This window comes from Nerophis ophidion, linkage group LG04 (assembly GCF_033978795.1).
Source record: "Nerophis ophidion isolate RoL-2023_Sa linkage group LG04, RoL_Noph_v1.0, whole genome shotgun sequence".
Taxonomy (NCBI): domain Eukaryota; kingdom Metazoa; phylum Chordata; class Actinopteri; order Syngnathiformes; family Syngnathidae; genus Nerophis; species Nerophis ophidion.
Window position 1 is genome coordinate 24,868,996 of NC_084614.1, and position 16,799 is coordinate 24,885,794.

The 16,799-nt window shown below is 39.4% G+C and overlaps 1 protein-coding gene across 1 annotated transcript; it reads right to left on the reverse strand.

Annotated features, from left to right (window-relative positions):
* Positions 1–298: 298 nt before the first annotated feature.
* On the reverse strand, positions 299–15,173 carry LOC133550536 (serine/threonine-protein kinase 36-like). The gene is made up of 20 exons (XM_061896502.1): positions 15,070–15,173; positions 13,407–13,530; positions 13,187–13,327; positions 13,037–13,114; positions 12,834–12,964; positions 11,891–12,140; positions 11,733–11,826; positions 11,502–11,668; positions 11,262–11,428; positions 8,526–8,643; positions 8,292–8,423; positions 8,049–8,228; positions 7,883–7,974; positions 7,731–7,794; positions 7,554–7,664; positions 7,376–7,450; positions 3,832–3,949; positions 3,636–3,762; positions 3,378–3,558; positions 299–3,216 (listed from the first exon to the last, which is right to left on the reverse strand). Exons 2-20 carry the CDS (start codon positions 13,488–13,490, stop codon positions 2,281–2,283), a joined length of 3,246 nt encoding a protein of 1,081 aa, XP_061752486.1. The 5' UTR covers positions 13,491–13,530; positions 15,070–15,173; the 3' UTR covers positions 299–2,280.
* Between the last annotated feature and the right edge of the window lie 1,626 nt (positions 15,174–16,799).

The following is a 16,799-nucleotide window of genomic DNA, read 5'->3' on the forward strand; positions in this document are numbered from 1 at the left end:
TAGCAACAGGCAAGCAACCCTAAACAAACGAAGTGGCGAGTTGCACCTACCTACTTTCTGGATGTAACAACATTTTATTTAAAACATGTTGAATGTGTTACCTGCATCTTACCTGCATCTATCTGACTATGATTTGTTACAGCAAATTAAAGTTGTATCATTTTGTGTTATACAGACCAGGGATGTCCAAAGTGCGGACTGAGGGCCAATTTCTCAGCTCGTTTTTTATTGGCACTCAGCTGATCGCAAAAATAAATAAATAAATTATATATATATATATAATCGAGATGTTATTGATTATGTCAAACCATACAATTATTAATCACACTTTTGTGTTTGGATTACCGTAATCATGATTTATTACAAGCCTTATTTGTACTCGCTTGCATAATTTCAATCAACTTTAAGATTCCATCCATCCATTTTCTGCACATTTTAATTTTTATACGACCCCAATACTTAGTCATAATGCAATTGTATTGCCACTGCAACAAAATTGTGTGATCCGTGTATATACGTGATTAATAACACATTTTATGTCATCAATCGCATGTGTTAACCCATCGTTTTTGACAGCCCTAGTTATTACACTGATTTTCTGGTCACCTATAGCACAAAGCTAAAATGGGGGTTTTGTACAGCATATATTGACATACAAAACCCAAAACCAGTGAAGGTGGCACATTGTGTAAATCATACATAAAAACAGAATACAATGATTTGCAAATCCCTTTCAACTTGTATTCAATTCAATAGACTGCAAAGACAAGATATTTAATGTTCGAACTGAGAAACTTTTTGGCAAATAATCATGAACTTAGAATTTAATGGCAGCAACACATTGCAAAAGCGTTGGCACAGGGGCATTTTTACCATGGTGGTAACAACACTCAGTAAATGTTTGGGAACTGAGACCAATTTTTACAGCTTTTCAGGTGGAATTCTCTCATTCCTGCTTGATGCACAGCTTAAGTTGTTCAACAGTCCGGGGTCTCGGTGGTCGTATTTTACACTTCATAATGTGGCACACATTTTCAATGGGAGACAGGTCTAGCCTACAGGCAGGTCAGTCTCGTACCCGCACTCTTTTACTAAGAAGCCACACTGTTATAACACGTGCCGAATGTGCGTTGGCATTGTCTTGCTGAAATAAGCAGGGGCGTCCATGAAAGACACCCTCGCCCCATCCTTGTTTGTGAAACTCTTGAGCATTTCATGGAAGCTGCTTTTATACACAATCATGGCACCCACTTTTTCCCTATTAGCCTGTTCACCTCTGGCGTTTTCCAAATAGGTGATGAGCGTTCCTCAACTTTCTCATTCTTTTTTGACACTTGTACCAGCGTTTTTGCAAATGAGCTAATATTTCCAAAAAATAACAGTTTACCAGTTCAAACGTTAAGTATCTTGTCTTTGCAGTGTATTCAATTGAATATAAGTTGGAAAGAATTAGCAAATCTTTGTATCTTTTTAATTTATGATTTACACAACCTGCCAATTTCACTGGTTTTAGGTTATGTACATTTTGGTTTTAGCAACTTTAATGTAAAATTTACATAAATGTGGCCTCCACATCTTATTTTACCAAATGTGGCCTTTGCTGTAAAATGTTTTTACACCCCTAGTGTAGACGAATTGCTTATATTGTTTAAAACATTGACAAACTATAGGCTCCTATAGCTGGAGGTGCTAATTCATGGATACACCAAAATACATAACATATATTCATTGTGTCAGTATGTGCCTCTGTGCATCAAAAATATAATCTGTTACAATTAAAGTTATATTGTGTTAGTGTGGACATATTGCTTTTATTGTTGAGTGTGAATGTTGTCTGTTTATCTGTGTTGGCCTTGTGGTGAGGTGGCGACTTGTCCAGGGTGTACGCCTCCTTCTGCCCGATTGTAGCTGAGCTAGGCACCAGCGCCCCCCGCAACCCCAAAGGGAATAAGCGTTAGAAAATGGATGGCTGGATGGATGTTCACTATAAATTGTAGGCTTATTAAGATATGGTACGGTACAGAATATATTGCCAAGTTTTTGATTTTTATAAAAAAAAAACTAACAGCAAACAATACTTGTGCAGTAAATGTGCATGATGGAAATAAAAAGCCTGAATATTTTCTTTCTTGCATTGAGGGATCATCAAATGCAAATAATATCACTTTAAAATGTAAACAATAATCCAGAAAGAACTAGTAGTAAGTGATGTATCTTAACAGGGAACGTAAGGTAAACTGAGCCATTTACTTTTGTGACCAAAGACGACTACCGGTTGGTTTAATTCACTACCTGTGGAATGGCATCCTGCTGACTGCACAAGCTTAAAGTGTTTATGGCCGCTTCTCTCACTGCATTGTGGGTATCTGTGCTTGCAGCTCTGTGAAGTAATCTAGACACATTATCTTCCATCAGCTCTGGCACAGTGCCATGAACATGCACTAGGTTTCTCAGAGCTGCACAGGCATTGAAACGAGTGTGGACATCAGGGTCAGAGGTCAGTGATGCCAGTTTGGCCCCCGTCATTCTGGCTTCTTTTAGCCATTTTCTCATCTTGCCATCATCTGATCCATTCCTTGTCACCATGGCAACCTCTGTTTCATTGCTTAAATCTTTGTTTGCATCATTGTCCTTGACTTTTAACGGCTTTTTAGTGTTGCCTACATTTCCATCTTGTGTACTGGTGCTGAACCCAGCCTCCATTGCAATATAACCCAACCATTTACCAACTGCCAAGCAAGCTGCACGTCGCACATGCACGCTAACATCTTCAAGAAGGTCTACCATGCTTTTAAAAATGTTCGGTTGTAAATTGGGCAGTGTGGAAGACCGGAATGGGAACACATTTCCTAAAACTTTGCATACAGCAGCCCTAATCGGATCGTAAGCGTGAGCCAGGGCCCGGTGCAACACGGTGGGTTCTAGGTGAAGCTTGAAGCGATCGGGACGAGGGCAGAAACGCGTGATGAGGTATAACAGAGACAGGAGCTCTACCGCAGAGTCCCCCAGTTCGTCCAGCAGCAGCAAATCAGAGAGCAGAGAACTTGCGGTTCTGGTCGGAGTCTGCTGACCCGACGTAGTGACTGCTGGTGTAGAGAAAAAGCCACAGGAAGTTTTACAGAGGCGGGAAACACAACGTTGACGATCGCACAGCAGCAGGCGGCGTAGTAGTGAGAGTGGCACCTCCACTGACGAGAGAGGAAGAGTTTCAATCACCTGACGAACAATACAAGAAAAGAAAACACATCAAAATTAAAACTGATCAGGAAACAATGTTGTCCATTAGATAAATTGCAAGAGTTGTAAGAGTTGTATGTTGGATTGCGTTGCTATGCCTGGGAGGAAAATCCAAACTACAGCATGTGGTGGATCCTAACCTGCAAGAGCCCTTTAACAACTCCACAGCTGTCATATAACTGCAGTATCCTGGAACTGATGAGTGAATTCAAGTCCAAAGCAAATGGAAGGCAAAGAAACTGGCAACCCAGCTCAATAAAACTCTTGTGACTCAAAACCTCCTTGAATTTCACAGGGTTGCATTCAGCAAACAAAGGAAGACTGCAGATAAAACAAGATAAATTATTACACAATGGTGCTAAGAGTAAACATAACAAACCAACATCATCAAAACCAACCATTCAGAGCTCAGCAGCCAGCCGAGAGTGTATACAAATGTTGACCTGCTCTCAGAAAACAGAATTATATATGAGTATGGATCCTTGCAGAAGAAGAAGAGTGTGGCAGACATGAGAAAGTACAACCCTGAAAGAAGAACACAGTAAATGTTATATTTTTATTTGTAAAGTGCATAAACAACAGTGCATATTTTACCGTTTGTGGAACAAAAGTCCGTGTCTGGCGTTGTCCAGGCTAATGAGGTGCCAGTCCTTTTCCAGAGATAATAAAATGTACATGGATCCAAACATGAGGACCCCAAGTCTTCTCCCTGCTGTAACAATAAATGAAGGACCAGCTGCAAATGAAATGATAAAACCTTTGCAGCCATATACAAACCCCGTTTCCGTGTGAGTTGGGAAATTGTGTTAGATGTAAATATAAACGGAATACAATGATTTGCAAATCCATTTTCAACCCATATTCAATTGAATGCACTACAAAGACAAGATATTTGATGGTCAAACTCATAAATTTTATTTTTTTTTGCAAATAATAATTAACTTACAATTTCATGGCTGCAACACGTGCCAAAGTAGTTGGGAAAGGGCATGTTCACTACTGTGTTACATCACCTTTTCTTTTAACAACACTCAATAAATGTTTGGGAAATGAGGAAACTAATTGGTAAAGCTTTGAAATTGGAATTCTTTCCTATTCTTGTTTTATGTAGAGCTTCAGTCGTTCAACAGTCCGGGGTCTCCGCTGTCGTATTTTACGCTTCATAATGCGCCACACATTTTCGATGGAAGACAGGTCAGGACTGCAGGAGGGCCAGGAAAATACCCGCACTCTTTTTTTACGAAGCCCCGCTGTTGTAACACGTGCTGAATGTGGCTTTGCATTTTCTTGCTGAAATAAGCAGGGGCATCCATGAAAAAGACGGCGCTTAGATGGCAGCATATGTTGTTCCAACACCTGTATTTACCTTTCAGCATTGATAGTGCCTTCACAGATGTGGAAGTTACCCATGCCTTGGGCACTAATGCAAACGCATACCATACCATCACAGATGCTGGCTTTTGAACTTTGCGTCAATAACAGTCTGGATGGTTCGCTTCCCCTTTGGTCCGGATGACACGATGTTGAATATTTCCAAAAACAATTTGAAATGTGGACTCATCAGACCACAGAACACTTTCCCACTTTGCATCAGTTCTTCTTAGATGATCTCGGGCCCAGAGAAGCCGGCGGCGTTCCTGGATGTTGGTGATAAATGGCTTTTCCTTTTCATAGTAGAGCTTTAACTTGCACTTACAGATGTAACGACAAACTGTATTTAGTGACAGTGGTTTTCTGAAGTGTTCCTGAGCCCATGTGGTGATATCCTTTAGAGATTGATGTCGGTTTTCACGTTAAGTTATTTCTCCAGATTCTCTAAACCTTTGGATGATATTATTGACCGTAGATTTTGAAAACCCTAAATTTCTTGCAATTGCACTTTGAGAAAAGTTATTCTTAAACTGTTTGACTATTTTCTCACGCAGTTGTGGACAAAGGGGTGTACCTCGTCCCATCCTTTCTTCTGAAAGACTGAGCATTTCTTGGGAAGCTCTTTTTATACCCAATCATGGCACCCACCTGTTCCCAATTAGCCTGCACACCTGTGGGATGTTCCAAATAAGTATTTGACGCGCATTCCTCAACTTTATCAGTATTTATTGCCACCTTTCCCAACTTCTTTGTCACGTGTTGCTGGCCTCAAATTCCAAAGTTAATGATTATTTGCAAAAAAAAAAAGTTTATCAGTTTGAACATCCAATATGTTGTCTTTGTAGTGCATTCAACTGAATATGGGTTGACAAGGATTTGCAAATCATTATATTCTGTTTATATTTACATCTAACACAATTTCCCAACTCATATGGAAACGGGGTTTGTATTTTAACTTCATAGGAGCCCAAGTTAACAAATCTTTTTAAGTGCAAGCTATTATTATAACGGACACCAGCTGGTGTGGCTGCTCAAACGTATATTTTGGGAAACCTCACTGCTCACGCCTTAAGAGCTGTGCTTGACAATGCTTTGACAGCTCATTGGCTAGCGCCCCTGGACCTAACTCATTTGGTGAGGATTTGTGGTCGCTGGTTCAAGTCCATGGCTGGACTAAATGAATGACCTTTGCTTTCGTTTCCAACGTTTTTTAATTTTATTTTTAAACAACAAATAGAACTTGTAAAAATATGTATCGAATAAGAAAAAAAATACAAAAAAAACTAGTTTGGAAACTAAAAGATGACCACTGTTTTAATGGTGCCATGACCCAGATGGGAGTGAGGTTTTAAGGCGTAAGTAACAGATACAGTATAGTGTGTAAAACATCCATCCATCCATTTTCTACCGCTTGTCCATCTCGCGGTCGCAGTGCACTGAAGCCCATCTCAGCTTTTACTCTGTAATGTCTTGGGAGCTGGGCTGAACAATGAGTTGACAGCCCACGGCTTTAAGCCCATTGGCTCCCACTGCTCTTCAGCGATGGGTACCTTTCCCATTTGTATTAATACGGTACCAACAGTACCAAATATTGCTACTTTTGTGCGTTCAAATGTGTTGTTAAATCTTTACTTTATATTTTTTTAAAATGTATCATTTAACACTGATCTGTGTGGTCCAGTTGTTTTCCTAAACTTGTGTGTCTCATTTACAAGTACTGTATTATATAGTAAACTTTGCATGCGGTTGCAATTTCAAGACGTTAGATGGCAGTAGTGTATAGACTACTGTGTGTTGCCTTCGGCAGGAAGTAGTTTTTGCCATTGAGTCGAATGTGCTGGTCTTTTCTTTTATTGAGCCCTACAAAGTTTTTAAACTGCAATAATTGTATTTACAATAAACCAGCTGATTATAACGCAATGTGCATCTTTGTTTTAATTTGGATGGCCAAATTTGGAGGTGTTGAAATTGCCATGTAAAATCGCTATGGGACGGCGTGGCGCAGTGGGAGAGTGGCCGTGCGCAACCCGAGGGTCCCTGGTTCAATCCCCACCTAGTACTAACCTCGTCACGTCCGTTGTGTCCTGAGCAAGACACTTCACCCTTGCTCCTGATGGGTGCTGGTTAGCGCCTTGCATGGCAGCTCCCTCCATCAGTGTGTGAATGTGTGTGTGAATGGGTAAATGTGGAAGTAGTGTCAAAGTACTTTGAAGGTAAAAAGTGCCATACAAGTACAACCCATTTATCATTTATTTATCATTATGTAAATTGTTAGCATGTTTTTGGCAAATACTTTTGAGCGCTTTCGTCTTGCTTCGTTGGCATGGAAAATTGTAACATTACCTAGAGGCAGTCTGGCTAAGTGTGCTCTAAATGCTTGACTGCTCGTTATGCCGAGTCTGCAAAAGGATGTGAAGTCTCACGCAAGAAAAGGTTTCAAAATATGGCACCATTTGATTTCACGTGAATCGACATTGACACAGACGGACTTCTGTATGTATGTAAATGTAAGGAGTTCAGTACCCATCCCCGATCCACTGATACGCTATTCAGAGTGCACTAGGTTGTTCTGACAAAGACATGCATATAATGACAAACTGGTCATCTAATGTAACTAATGTCAACAGATTTGACTTCTGACCCTGCATCACTTGACTTGCAGATAACTATAATGACAAAGTAGTTTAGCAGCTAAATATGGTGGAATCCAACATGCTTTGCGCTTTAAATGACTGTCTCAGCTAAACAAACAGTAATAATGACTCACCTTAGAGAGTGTGTGCAGAAGTAGAGATAGGAGGCCATCACAGAGTCCCCATCCAGGCGGGAGAGAAAGCAGGAGCTGTCGACGGAGGATCGACGTCAGACAAATACAAATACAAAAAATAATAAATGAACTCAAATAAATGAGATGGACGATGATCACATCAAAACCGATTGTGTACCTGATGAGAGCCACAGACAAGTTCTTTCAGCAAGAAGCTGAGCCTGTCCACATCAACGTTGACAACAACCTTGTGTCGAGTAAAGAGGGATAAAACACAGCCAGCCAGAGGCTAAAGGAGAAGAAATAACACAGTCAAATGTCCGATAGCAAACTACTTCTATGTATTTGTACTTACGGCTAAAGGATTAAGGTCTGCTCGATTAAGGATCGTTAAGAAGGGCTTGATGAACTCTTCAGGTCTACGAGCAGAGCACAGACACATGATGGAGTACAAGTCATATGTACATATTTATTATACAAGACTGAATATTTAATGAATAGTCCAACCTCTTTTCTTCTTTCAACCAGTCATGGTTCTTCTGCCAGTAGATCAGTAGAACAACAATCATTTCCCCAAGTGCTTGCAGACTCCACGGTTGCTGCTCAGTATAATGGTGCCAATTGATTACAGAATTCAGACGTACAAATTAGCAGCATGTGTTGGAGTTCCAACCTGAATGAAACGGGAGTTTCCCACAGAGTCTTGAATTAAATCAAAGAGGAGATGAGGCAGTCCAAGTTCACGGTGAAGATGGTTCCTCTTGTCGTTAAGGTCAGAAGTCAGAATCAGGTTCTGCAGGACCTTCAGCGGATGACGAATGGGTTGTAGGTTTTTTTGCTCACCTTCACTCAGCTGACCAAACAAGAAGAGATAATGGCATGATTGTTCAAGTAGATGTCCCATTAAAAACTGTACCTGCTGCTTAAACGCCATGATGCTGTATTTTAGTTCAGCTATAATGCTGATGTAGTTTAACGCTTCTTTATGTTTTCCGCTTGGATCTGATTCTTGAATAAGCGTCTCCAAGAAAACCTCACTGTCGACCGTCTGAAAGAGTGTAAAAAAATATGATTAGGCCCATTTTTCCGTTCAGATTACTTCCTTACTAATGAGAAGTGCAGGTTCAATGACAAACTTTAACATGCTTACTATGGAGGTCAGTGTGTTCTCGCTGACTTCAGTGTCCATTTTGCTTCTCCTTCGCTGAAGTCGTGGCCCAACCTCCACTGAAGGAAACTCTCGTTCATAATCCTGGCTGATCACACCTCTGCAGGGTTATTGAACATAGTTATCATATTAGGTACAAATACTTCAGTTCTAAAACAGAACTACAAAAATGACCATGGCCCAATCTAATGCAGCATCTGGATTGGTTATCGGATGATGTTTTTATTCATACATTTTTGCAAGATAATAAAAGCACATATGGTAGAATCAAATACAGAACAACAATACAACTCAAATGTTTTGCACAGTCTCAGTCCCTAGGGACATGTGATTATGATTAATCTTCTGAGGATTTTATTGCAACACATATTTACTAGGGGTGTCTCAATACACTTTTTTTTTTTTACTTCTGATACGATACCGATTATTGGAGCCTTAGCTATTAGCCGATAGTGATATTGATCCGATACAATATCAGCACAAATCATAAATACTTTAATTTTGTAGTGTGGAATGTTAGAAAGGGTTTGATCAAGTGAATCTAGTCAAACGGAGAACATTATAGGTATGAAAAATACTGACTTATTTATCAACTGTCTTGAACTTGTCTTTAGGTGAAGTTGAGTAGCACATTTTTTGGCCTCATCTAGAGGCTACAATAAATTAAATTAAGCTCATGACCGTAAATTGAATGATGCGGACGCGTTTGCTACTGGATACTTTCTAATCCGCTTCTGCCTTGGAGACTGTATAAGTAAGTAATATGCAACTATAATTATTTAATACTTGTTTATATTGACACATGCTGTATTTTGGACTGCAATATTTTTCAATTAAGGACACTTATTGTGTATAATAATAATAATAATGGATTAGATTTATATCGCGCTTTTCTATTGTTAGATACTCAAAGCGCTCACAGAGAAGTGGGAACCCATCATTCATTCACACCTGGTGGTGGTAAGCTACATCAGTAGCCACAGCTGCCCTGGGGTAGACTGACGGAAGCGTGGCTGCCAGTTTGCGCCTACGGCCCATCCGACCACCACCTATCATTCATTCATCATTCATTCACTAGTGTGAGCGGCACCGGGGGCAAGGGTGAAGTGTCCTGCCCAAGGACACAACGGCAGCGATTTGGATGTCAATAGGTGGGAAGCGAACCTGCAACTCTCAGGTTTCTGGCACGGCCGCTCCACCCACTACGCCTTGTGTGCTTAGCTGCTCATGTAGCTGCTAGTGTTGCTACTTTTGTAAATAACTTGACTAAAATACAAAAAAGACTAGCTTATGTGTTCTTATTAAGACATTTAGATATTAACTGGCTGCCCAGATAAAGACATGCAAACACACTGCATATGTATAATCTGACACTTGCTTTTTTTGCCTATATTTTCGCAGATGTCTGATATCAATTAAATCAAATTGGGAAACCCTTGATAACTGTATAGAAAATAGCTCTCTGACAACATTTTGTCAGTGTTCAGTGTTAACTTGCAATTCCTTTTTGAGCCACAATCTCATTTAGTAGTGTTATTCCCTTGAGGAAAACATCCATCCATCCATTTTCTCTTGCTTGTCCCTTTTGGGGTCGCGGAGGGTGCTGTAGCCTATCTCAGCTGCATTCGAGCGGAAGGCATTGTACACTCTGGACAAGTCGCTTCCTCATCACAGGGCCAACACAGATGGACAGACAACATTCGCACTCACATTCACACACTAGGGCCAATTAAGTGTTGCCAATCAACTATCACATATTAGTCCCGATAGGACATTAGAATCATTGGCCCAACATAGCTTTGGCGTACTATATCCTAAACATGATTGTTCATTGTCATTTGAAATGGCAAAATTGGTCGAAATCCCTAAATCGATCAACATTTCAAGAGAAAATTCTGTTGCGATGTCGATTAAATGATTGAAGGCATCCATAGAGAAACTTCAAGCTGCATTCTATCATTGTCACTGAAAAGTTAATAAGCTTTGTCAACTGGTATAAATACATTCTAGAGCCTTAAACAATATCTATCTAAAGATTTTTGGGTTATTCCACCAAAGCTGTGGCATTTTGTTGCTGTTCACTTTTTCAACTGCAAAATGTTTTCAGTTGCTTTTTTTAATAATGGCAAAATTGGCCATTGATAATACATTTTTTGAAGAGGTCAAAATGTGTACTGCTCGATTATAGGCAAAACAAAAAAAAATAATACAAGGTTCGTATAGCGACAGGACCGAAAAAAACAGGAATTAGTTTTTTTGCACTGAATCAGCAAACACATTCAAACCACTGTTAGCAGCCACTTGTCTACTTGCAGATAGCGGCCACAAATTAAAAATAATTTATTTAACAAGTTTAATTTTAAGTTTTTAAAGATTAAATTTCTCAAGGATTGAAAGGATTTTACAGTATTTCATTGTAAAAATGTAATTTTGGGAAGCCGTAGACAAAGAACAACATACATGTTTTCAATATTCAAGTTAGTTTGAGTTAGTTTGAAAAAGGCAATCAGATCCATGTGTAGGACAGTTTGTAAAATAAAAATATGTATTTTACACTAAATTTGAACATTCATTTATGCATTGTACTTCCTGTGTGCACAAAAATAAAACACAAATGTGCTCCAATTACTTGCTTTTAAAAGTCATTAAAGATGTTTCACTCGGGAAAAACAAATCATTAAGGGCCCTGACTTACTATCTAGATTATTGTAAACATACCTCTCTTGGTGACTTGATGTAACTACTGTGTGGTTCATTGGCTCACAGCTTAGAGGAGCTGATGTCAAAGGTGAATATGCAGAGAAAAAACCAACAGGAAAGGACGTATCTTTAATAAGCACTACTTCCTCTCCATGGATCCTTTCAGATAACCTTGCATTCTTTTCCTGTGAGAGTAGACAGACTAAATTGATAGTGATTCTATTTTTCTAGTTGATGACAAACCACCGTTGGACTTACTTTCTTCATGTTGCTTTTGTTTCGTTGCTCTCTGATCTTTCGAAATATTCTGCGCTCTCCTGAATCTGTTGGTGTCTTTTCTGCCATTTGTTTCAGTTTCAGTGCCAGCATCTCGGGGTCAAGCGTGACTGTCAGAGGACTGGAAATGTCGCTCGTGTCTGGCATCACTGCGAACACACCAACTTGTTAGTAAGTATCACGCAAAAGTGCTGACACATTCCATGACATCACCTTGAACACCATCAGCAACAAAAGGGTGATGCAGGAGGTCCGGCCATGACAGTCGCTTTTGAGGGTCCTTGGTCAACAAACCTTTCAGGAAACTCTAGCAAAGGATTGCAAAAACTCAAAAATACACTGTGTTGACTTTATGGCCGCATCATCCGTACCATGCATGAGCTGCTCATCTTGTCTGGCCACATGATTGGACGTCTTACAATAAGCTGTCCCAAGTGGAAGATGGAATCAGCACAAAATGGAGGCGTCCCTGTGTGGATTTCATAGAGAATGCAGCCTAGTGCCCAGAGATCTGCAGTGTGGTCGTAAGGCATCTCTGCCACTAATTCAGGGGACATGTATAATGGTGTTCCCTTGATAGAAGTCAGAACCATGGTAGACACACTCATCGCCCTCGCAAACCTAGAAAAGAACATTATGTTGGGTTGTATTAGTGGTTCTCCTTTTTTCTGGTACTTCCTCTTAGTGTTTTACACACCTACATTGTTCTCTGACTAATTTCACTTGATCAAACCTTTTCTATTATTCCACACCACAAAACAATACAAGTATGTACGTTGATTCCTACTGATTTAGTATCGGGTTACTATCGGTATCGGCACACCTTCATGCATACAATACTAGCATTGTTTTGAAAGTGAAAATGTTATTGGCACACCCCTACGTAGTAAAGTAAACCCTCGTTCATTGCTGTTAATTGGTTCTGGGCCTGGCTCTGGTAAATTAATTTTCCGCAAACTAGGAATTATTCACTATAAATTGAATATTCGAGAGCATAACAATCCCAAAATACTCAAAATAGGCTGTAGTGTGATAGGACTAACATGACAGACTGAAATGGGGCCACAATCAAAATCTTGTTTAGGGCCTTCTAAAGCCTAGCTCCTAATTCTGAAAGCCACCCATTGCATGCTTCTCACAGTCTCCTGCCCTCATTTAAGAAATACAAGGTACTGGATGATCCATTTATTTTGTTTGGGTTACATGTTTTGGAAAAAAAAATGCCCTTTTATGCAAAACAAAAATGTCCAATGCATAAGAAACTGGTTTCTTAGGAGGCTATACATGTGCCATAGTGATAATAAAAGTACCTACCCAAAATCACACAGTTTCACCACTCCATTTTTATCAAAGAGGATATTTTGTGGTTTCATGTCTCGATGAAGAATACGACGAGAGTGCAAATAATACAGAGCTGACACCAGCTGGCAGGCAATCTCACGAACCTTGGATTAAAATATCAGATGATGAAAATGGGAACTCATGCATGGTATGAAGTGTGCATGCAAATACTGTACCTGACTTTCTGGTAAACTGCCATCATCCTCAATGATCTGAAACAACTGACCCTCAGCATACTCGGTCACAACAACCACCTATGAAGCAGAGAAGTGTGTGTATAGTGTCGGTAACACGTGTTTGGGGAATGTAGAAGGAGGATAAGGTACCTCTGTTTCTGTTTCAAAGCTGTCAAAAAGTTTCACAATGTTTGGATGCTGAAGGTTTGTCATGATGTCAATTTCCTTCTTTAGACTTTGCAACTCTTTATTTGAGCGCCCCATCTTCGGCATGAACTTCAGAGCCACCACCTGATGGACGCACACACATAGGTAACAGGACATTATGCGGTAACAGTTTGTTACATTTCAAAAAAAGTTACAAACCTACCTGGCCTGTAAACTTCTTCATTCCTTTATGAACTCGACCAAATGATCCTTGCCCCACGGGAGCCAACACATGGTAGGAATCCATGTTAATGTTTCAGGAGGTATGTGTTGTGTAGGAAAACATACTGTATAAAGGACAAGTAGAGCAACTATTTACTCAAAGGTTTCACCATCACAAAGGTTACTTTTATCTTTGGCCTCTATCCCTATTCGCTAAACTGGCAAAAAAAAAGTTATCATCAATGCAAAATATATCTTTAATATTCATTATTTCAATTCTTTACTTCAACCTTGTTACGCAGTAGAGAAGGGAGAAATGCGGTGATTACAGTAAGTGCTCATATTTCATAACCAGGGTGAGTTATTTCAAATATTTGCCTTACTCTTGCAGTATGTATAATAAACAGTTCTCAGTATGCTGCAGAGCAGTTCTATAGCACTAAAAAGTACAACTACTACAGTAATCAGTGATACAGACTAAGTAATATGAGCTAATTCACTTTCATGAAGCATTTGGCAACCACAGTCGGACCTCAGTCTATTAATATTCTGTCCACTAGATGTCATACGTGAGCCATGCTTTGAAATTATTAAAGATTCAAAGTTTTGTTTTAGTTTAGCTTATAGTCTTTATTTGAAAGTACAATGCACAGAAACATTAAAGCTCAAAAACAGATGTTCTGCACCAGATTATAGCCAAATAGCTAATTTCTATCTGCAGTAGCTGGTGACCTAAATTAAAGAGATACAAATATCATGCAATACAATTAAAACAATAAAATTATACTACAGTATGTAATCAAGTTAAGAAAAGTCGTAAATAGACCTATCATTCACACATACTTGTGCTGTACATTACAACCACACCTCATTTTCAAGTTTAAATGAAAAGTCTGGCACGGCAAGGCTTTCCATTTGATGACATTACACACAATTTCTAGTCAACTCACTAACCATGGCATTACACATCAGACATTTGTACAATTTAATATAAGAGCTGTATTATTACATACATTCTATCTTTACTAAGATTACCGTCACACTTGTACACTATTATTATTATTACATATAATTTGTCCTTACTAAGATAACAATGTTCAGAATCTGGGCGTATTTTACAATATTTTGATGTGGCAATCTGCAGTTCTGTGCCATAGCGAGATATGAGAATTACGGAATTAGCAGATGTATCTAATGTTGCATAAAAAAACAGTAACAGTTAGGGCTATAGAAATAAACATTGATTGATTGATTGAGAACAATCTCAGGATTAAAAAATGCCCAATGCTGTGGAAGCATTTTCAAAGCCTCAGTAGGCATATTTTTTTAATGCTTATTATTTTAAGAATGTATTATCTGTCAGAGTTTGTTTGTGACAAACCCCAAGATGCAGAGATGGAGGCAGGCATGGAGTGAGAAAACATGATTTAATTAAAATATAGAATAAGAACAAACAAAAGGGTACTAACAAATGACGCGCACGAGGCGGATAACAAACAAAAGGGTCTTTAGCATGGAAGCTAGCAAGAAACAAAAAGGGGCCTAGCATGGAAGCTAGCGGGTAGCAAACAGGAAAACAGAAGTTGTTACTTTAGAGTAAAAAAAAAACGGAAGCACTGAACAAAAAACAGTAAGCTACAAACAGATACCGAAAGATAGCTTACCGCCACGCTGCAATGACTTGACATGAAACGACACGACGAAAGTCATTGACAAGAAAAAAATAATCCAGCGCTGACTGGAAGGCAAAGCAGGTACAAGTAGGATCAGGCTGATTGACACCAGGTGTGGCCAGGTGCCAATCAGCCTATTCTCAGGGGAAACAAAGCACTCAGGGAGACAAACAGGAAGCTGAACCAAAATAAGAGTGCTGACAGGAACTAAGGACAGGAAATACTAAACACACAGAGGAAAAACTAAAACACAAACAAACAGTCAGTGGCAAGCCTGACATTATCAGTGTTATTATTAGCTTTCTTTGTAACCCTAATCCCAAAAAGCATATGATTTTAATGATTCAAAATAAAAATACAACAAAATGCTTTGTGCATAGTCTGGAACATAAAAAATGATGTTTTACCCGTTATTACCACACACAACCGAACTTTCAAGCAGACTGAGGGGGTGATCAAGGGTGATGGGTCAAATGCAGAGAATAATTTTGCTGCACCTAGTGTGTGTACGTGTGTGTGTGTGTGTGAGTGACAATCATTGGTACTTTAACTTGAACTTTTAACTAGATGGTAGTAAAAGCACATTCTCTAAACTTAGCAAAATTACAATGTTCTAAAAACAAACACCACCAAAAGTTCCCATTATTTTTTGCTGTTTGCTTTGAAGTCCACACGTTGCAGACTTCTATATGTTTTAACTAGGGCTGTCAAAGTTAACAAGCTAACAACGAGTTAACTAAAAGTTCCTTTAACGGCGATCAGTTTTTTTAAAAACGCAATTATTGCGCATGGGTCCTGACTCCTTTTTGCTCCTCGTAGCGTGGGGGAAATGTAAAGGTGTCAAGTTACAGTTGAGCCATAAGCGGGAAAATAGCGAGCAGGAATGCAAAAAGAAAGGGGGACATTGGTATTTTTTTCTCCCAACAAGACAAGACCATTTTATTTTCAATTGCCGTGAGACAACATCATTAAAGCAAACGCCTGCTGGCGCACTTTGCTGCTTACAGAGAGTGAAATCAGTTATATTTATACAGTGCTTTTTCTCAAATGACTCATTAAATAGTAAAACCCAATATCTAAGTTACATTTAAACCAGTGTGGGTGGCACTGGGAGCAGGTGGGTTAAGTGTCTTGCCCAAAGACACAACGGCAGTGACGAGGATGGCGTAAGTGGGGATCGAACCTGGAACCCTCAAGTTGCTGCCACTCTACTAACTGAGCTATACTGCCCTGAGAGGAAGGCGCTTCATATAAGTTGACTGCATTAATAATATAACATGCAGATTGATTGATGATCTTACTGCTTTAGTTAATGCTTGTAAATGTCAGCGTGCTTCATATGAAATTTTACTGCAAACATATTCCTAACCCCTTCCTGCTCCATCACTGACACAAATATATTGTCACCGACGTCCCACTGGGTCATCATTGTCACCGACGTCCCACTGGGTGTGAATTTTCCTTGTCCTTATGTGGGCCTACCGAGGATGTCGTAGTGGTTTGTGTTGTGGTTTGTGCAGCCCTTTGAGACACTAGTGATTTAGGGCTATATAAGTAAACATTGATTGATTGAAATATAACCCCAAAGTTCCCCACATGGACCTTCTGGCTCCTGTGGCGCAGAATGCGTTAGTGGTTTTTTTGAAAGGCAATACGTCAAACGTTAATATCATATTAATGACACGTTCAAGGTTGGATTAATAGTGATTATTTTTCAAGTT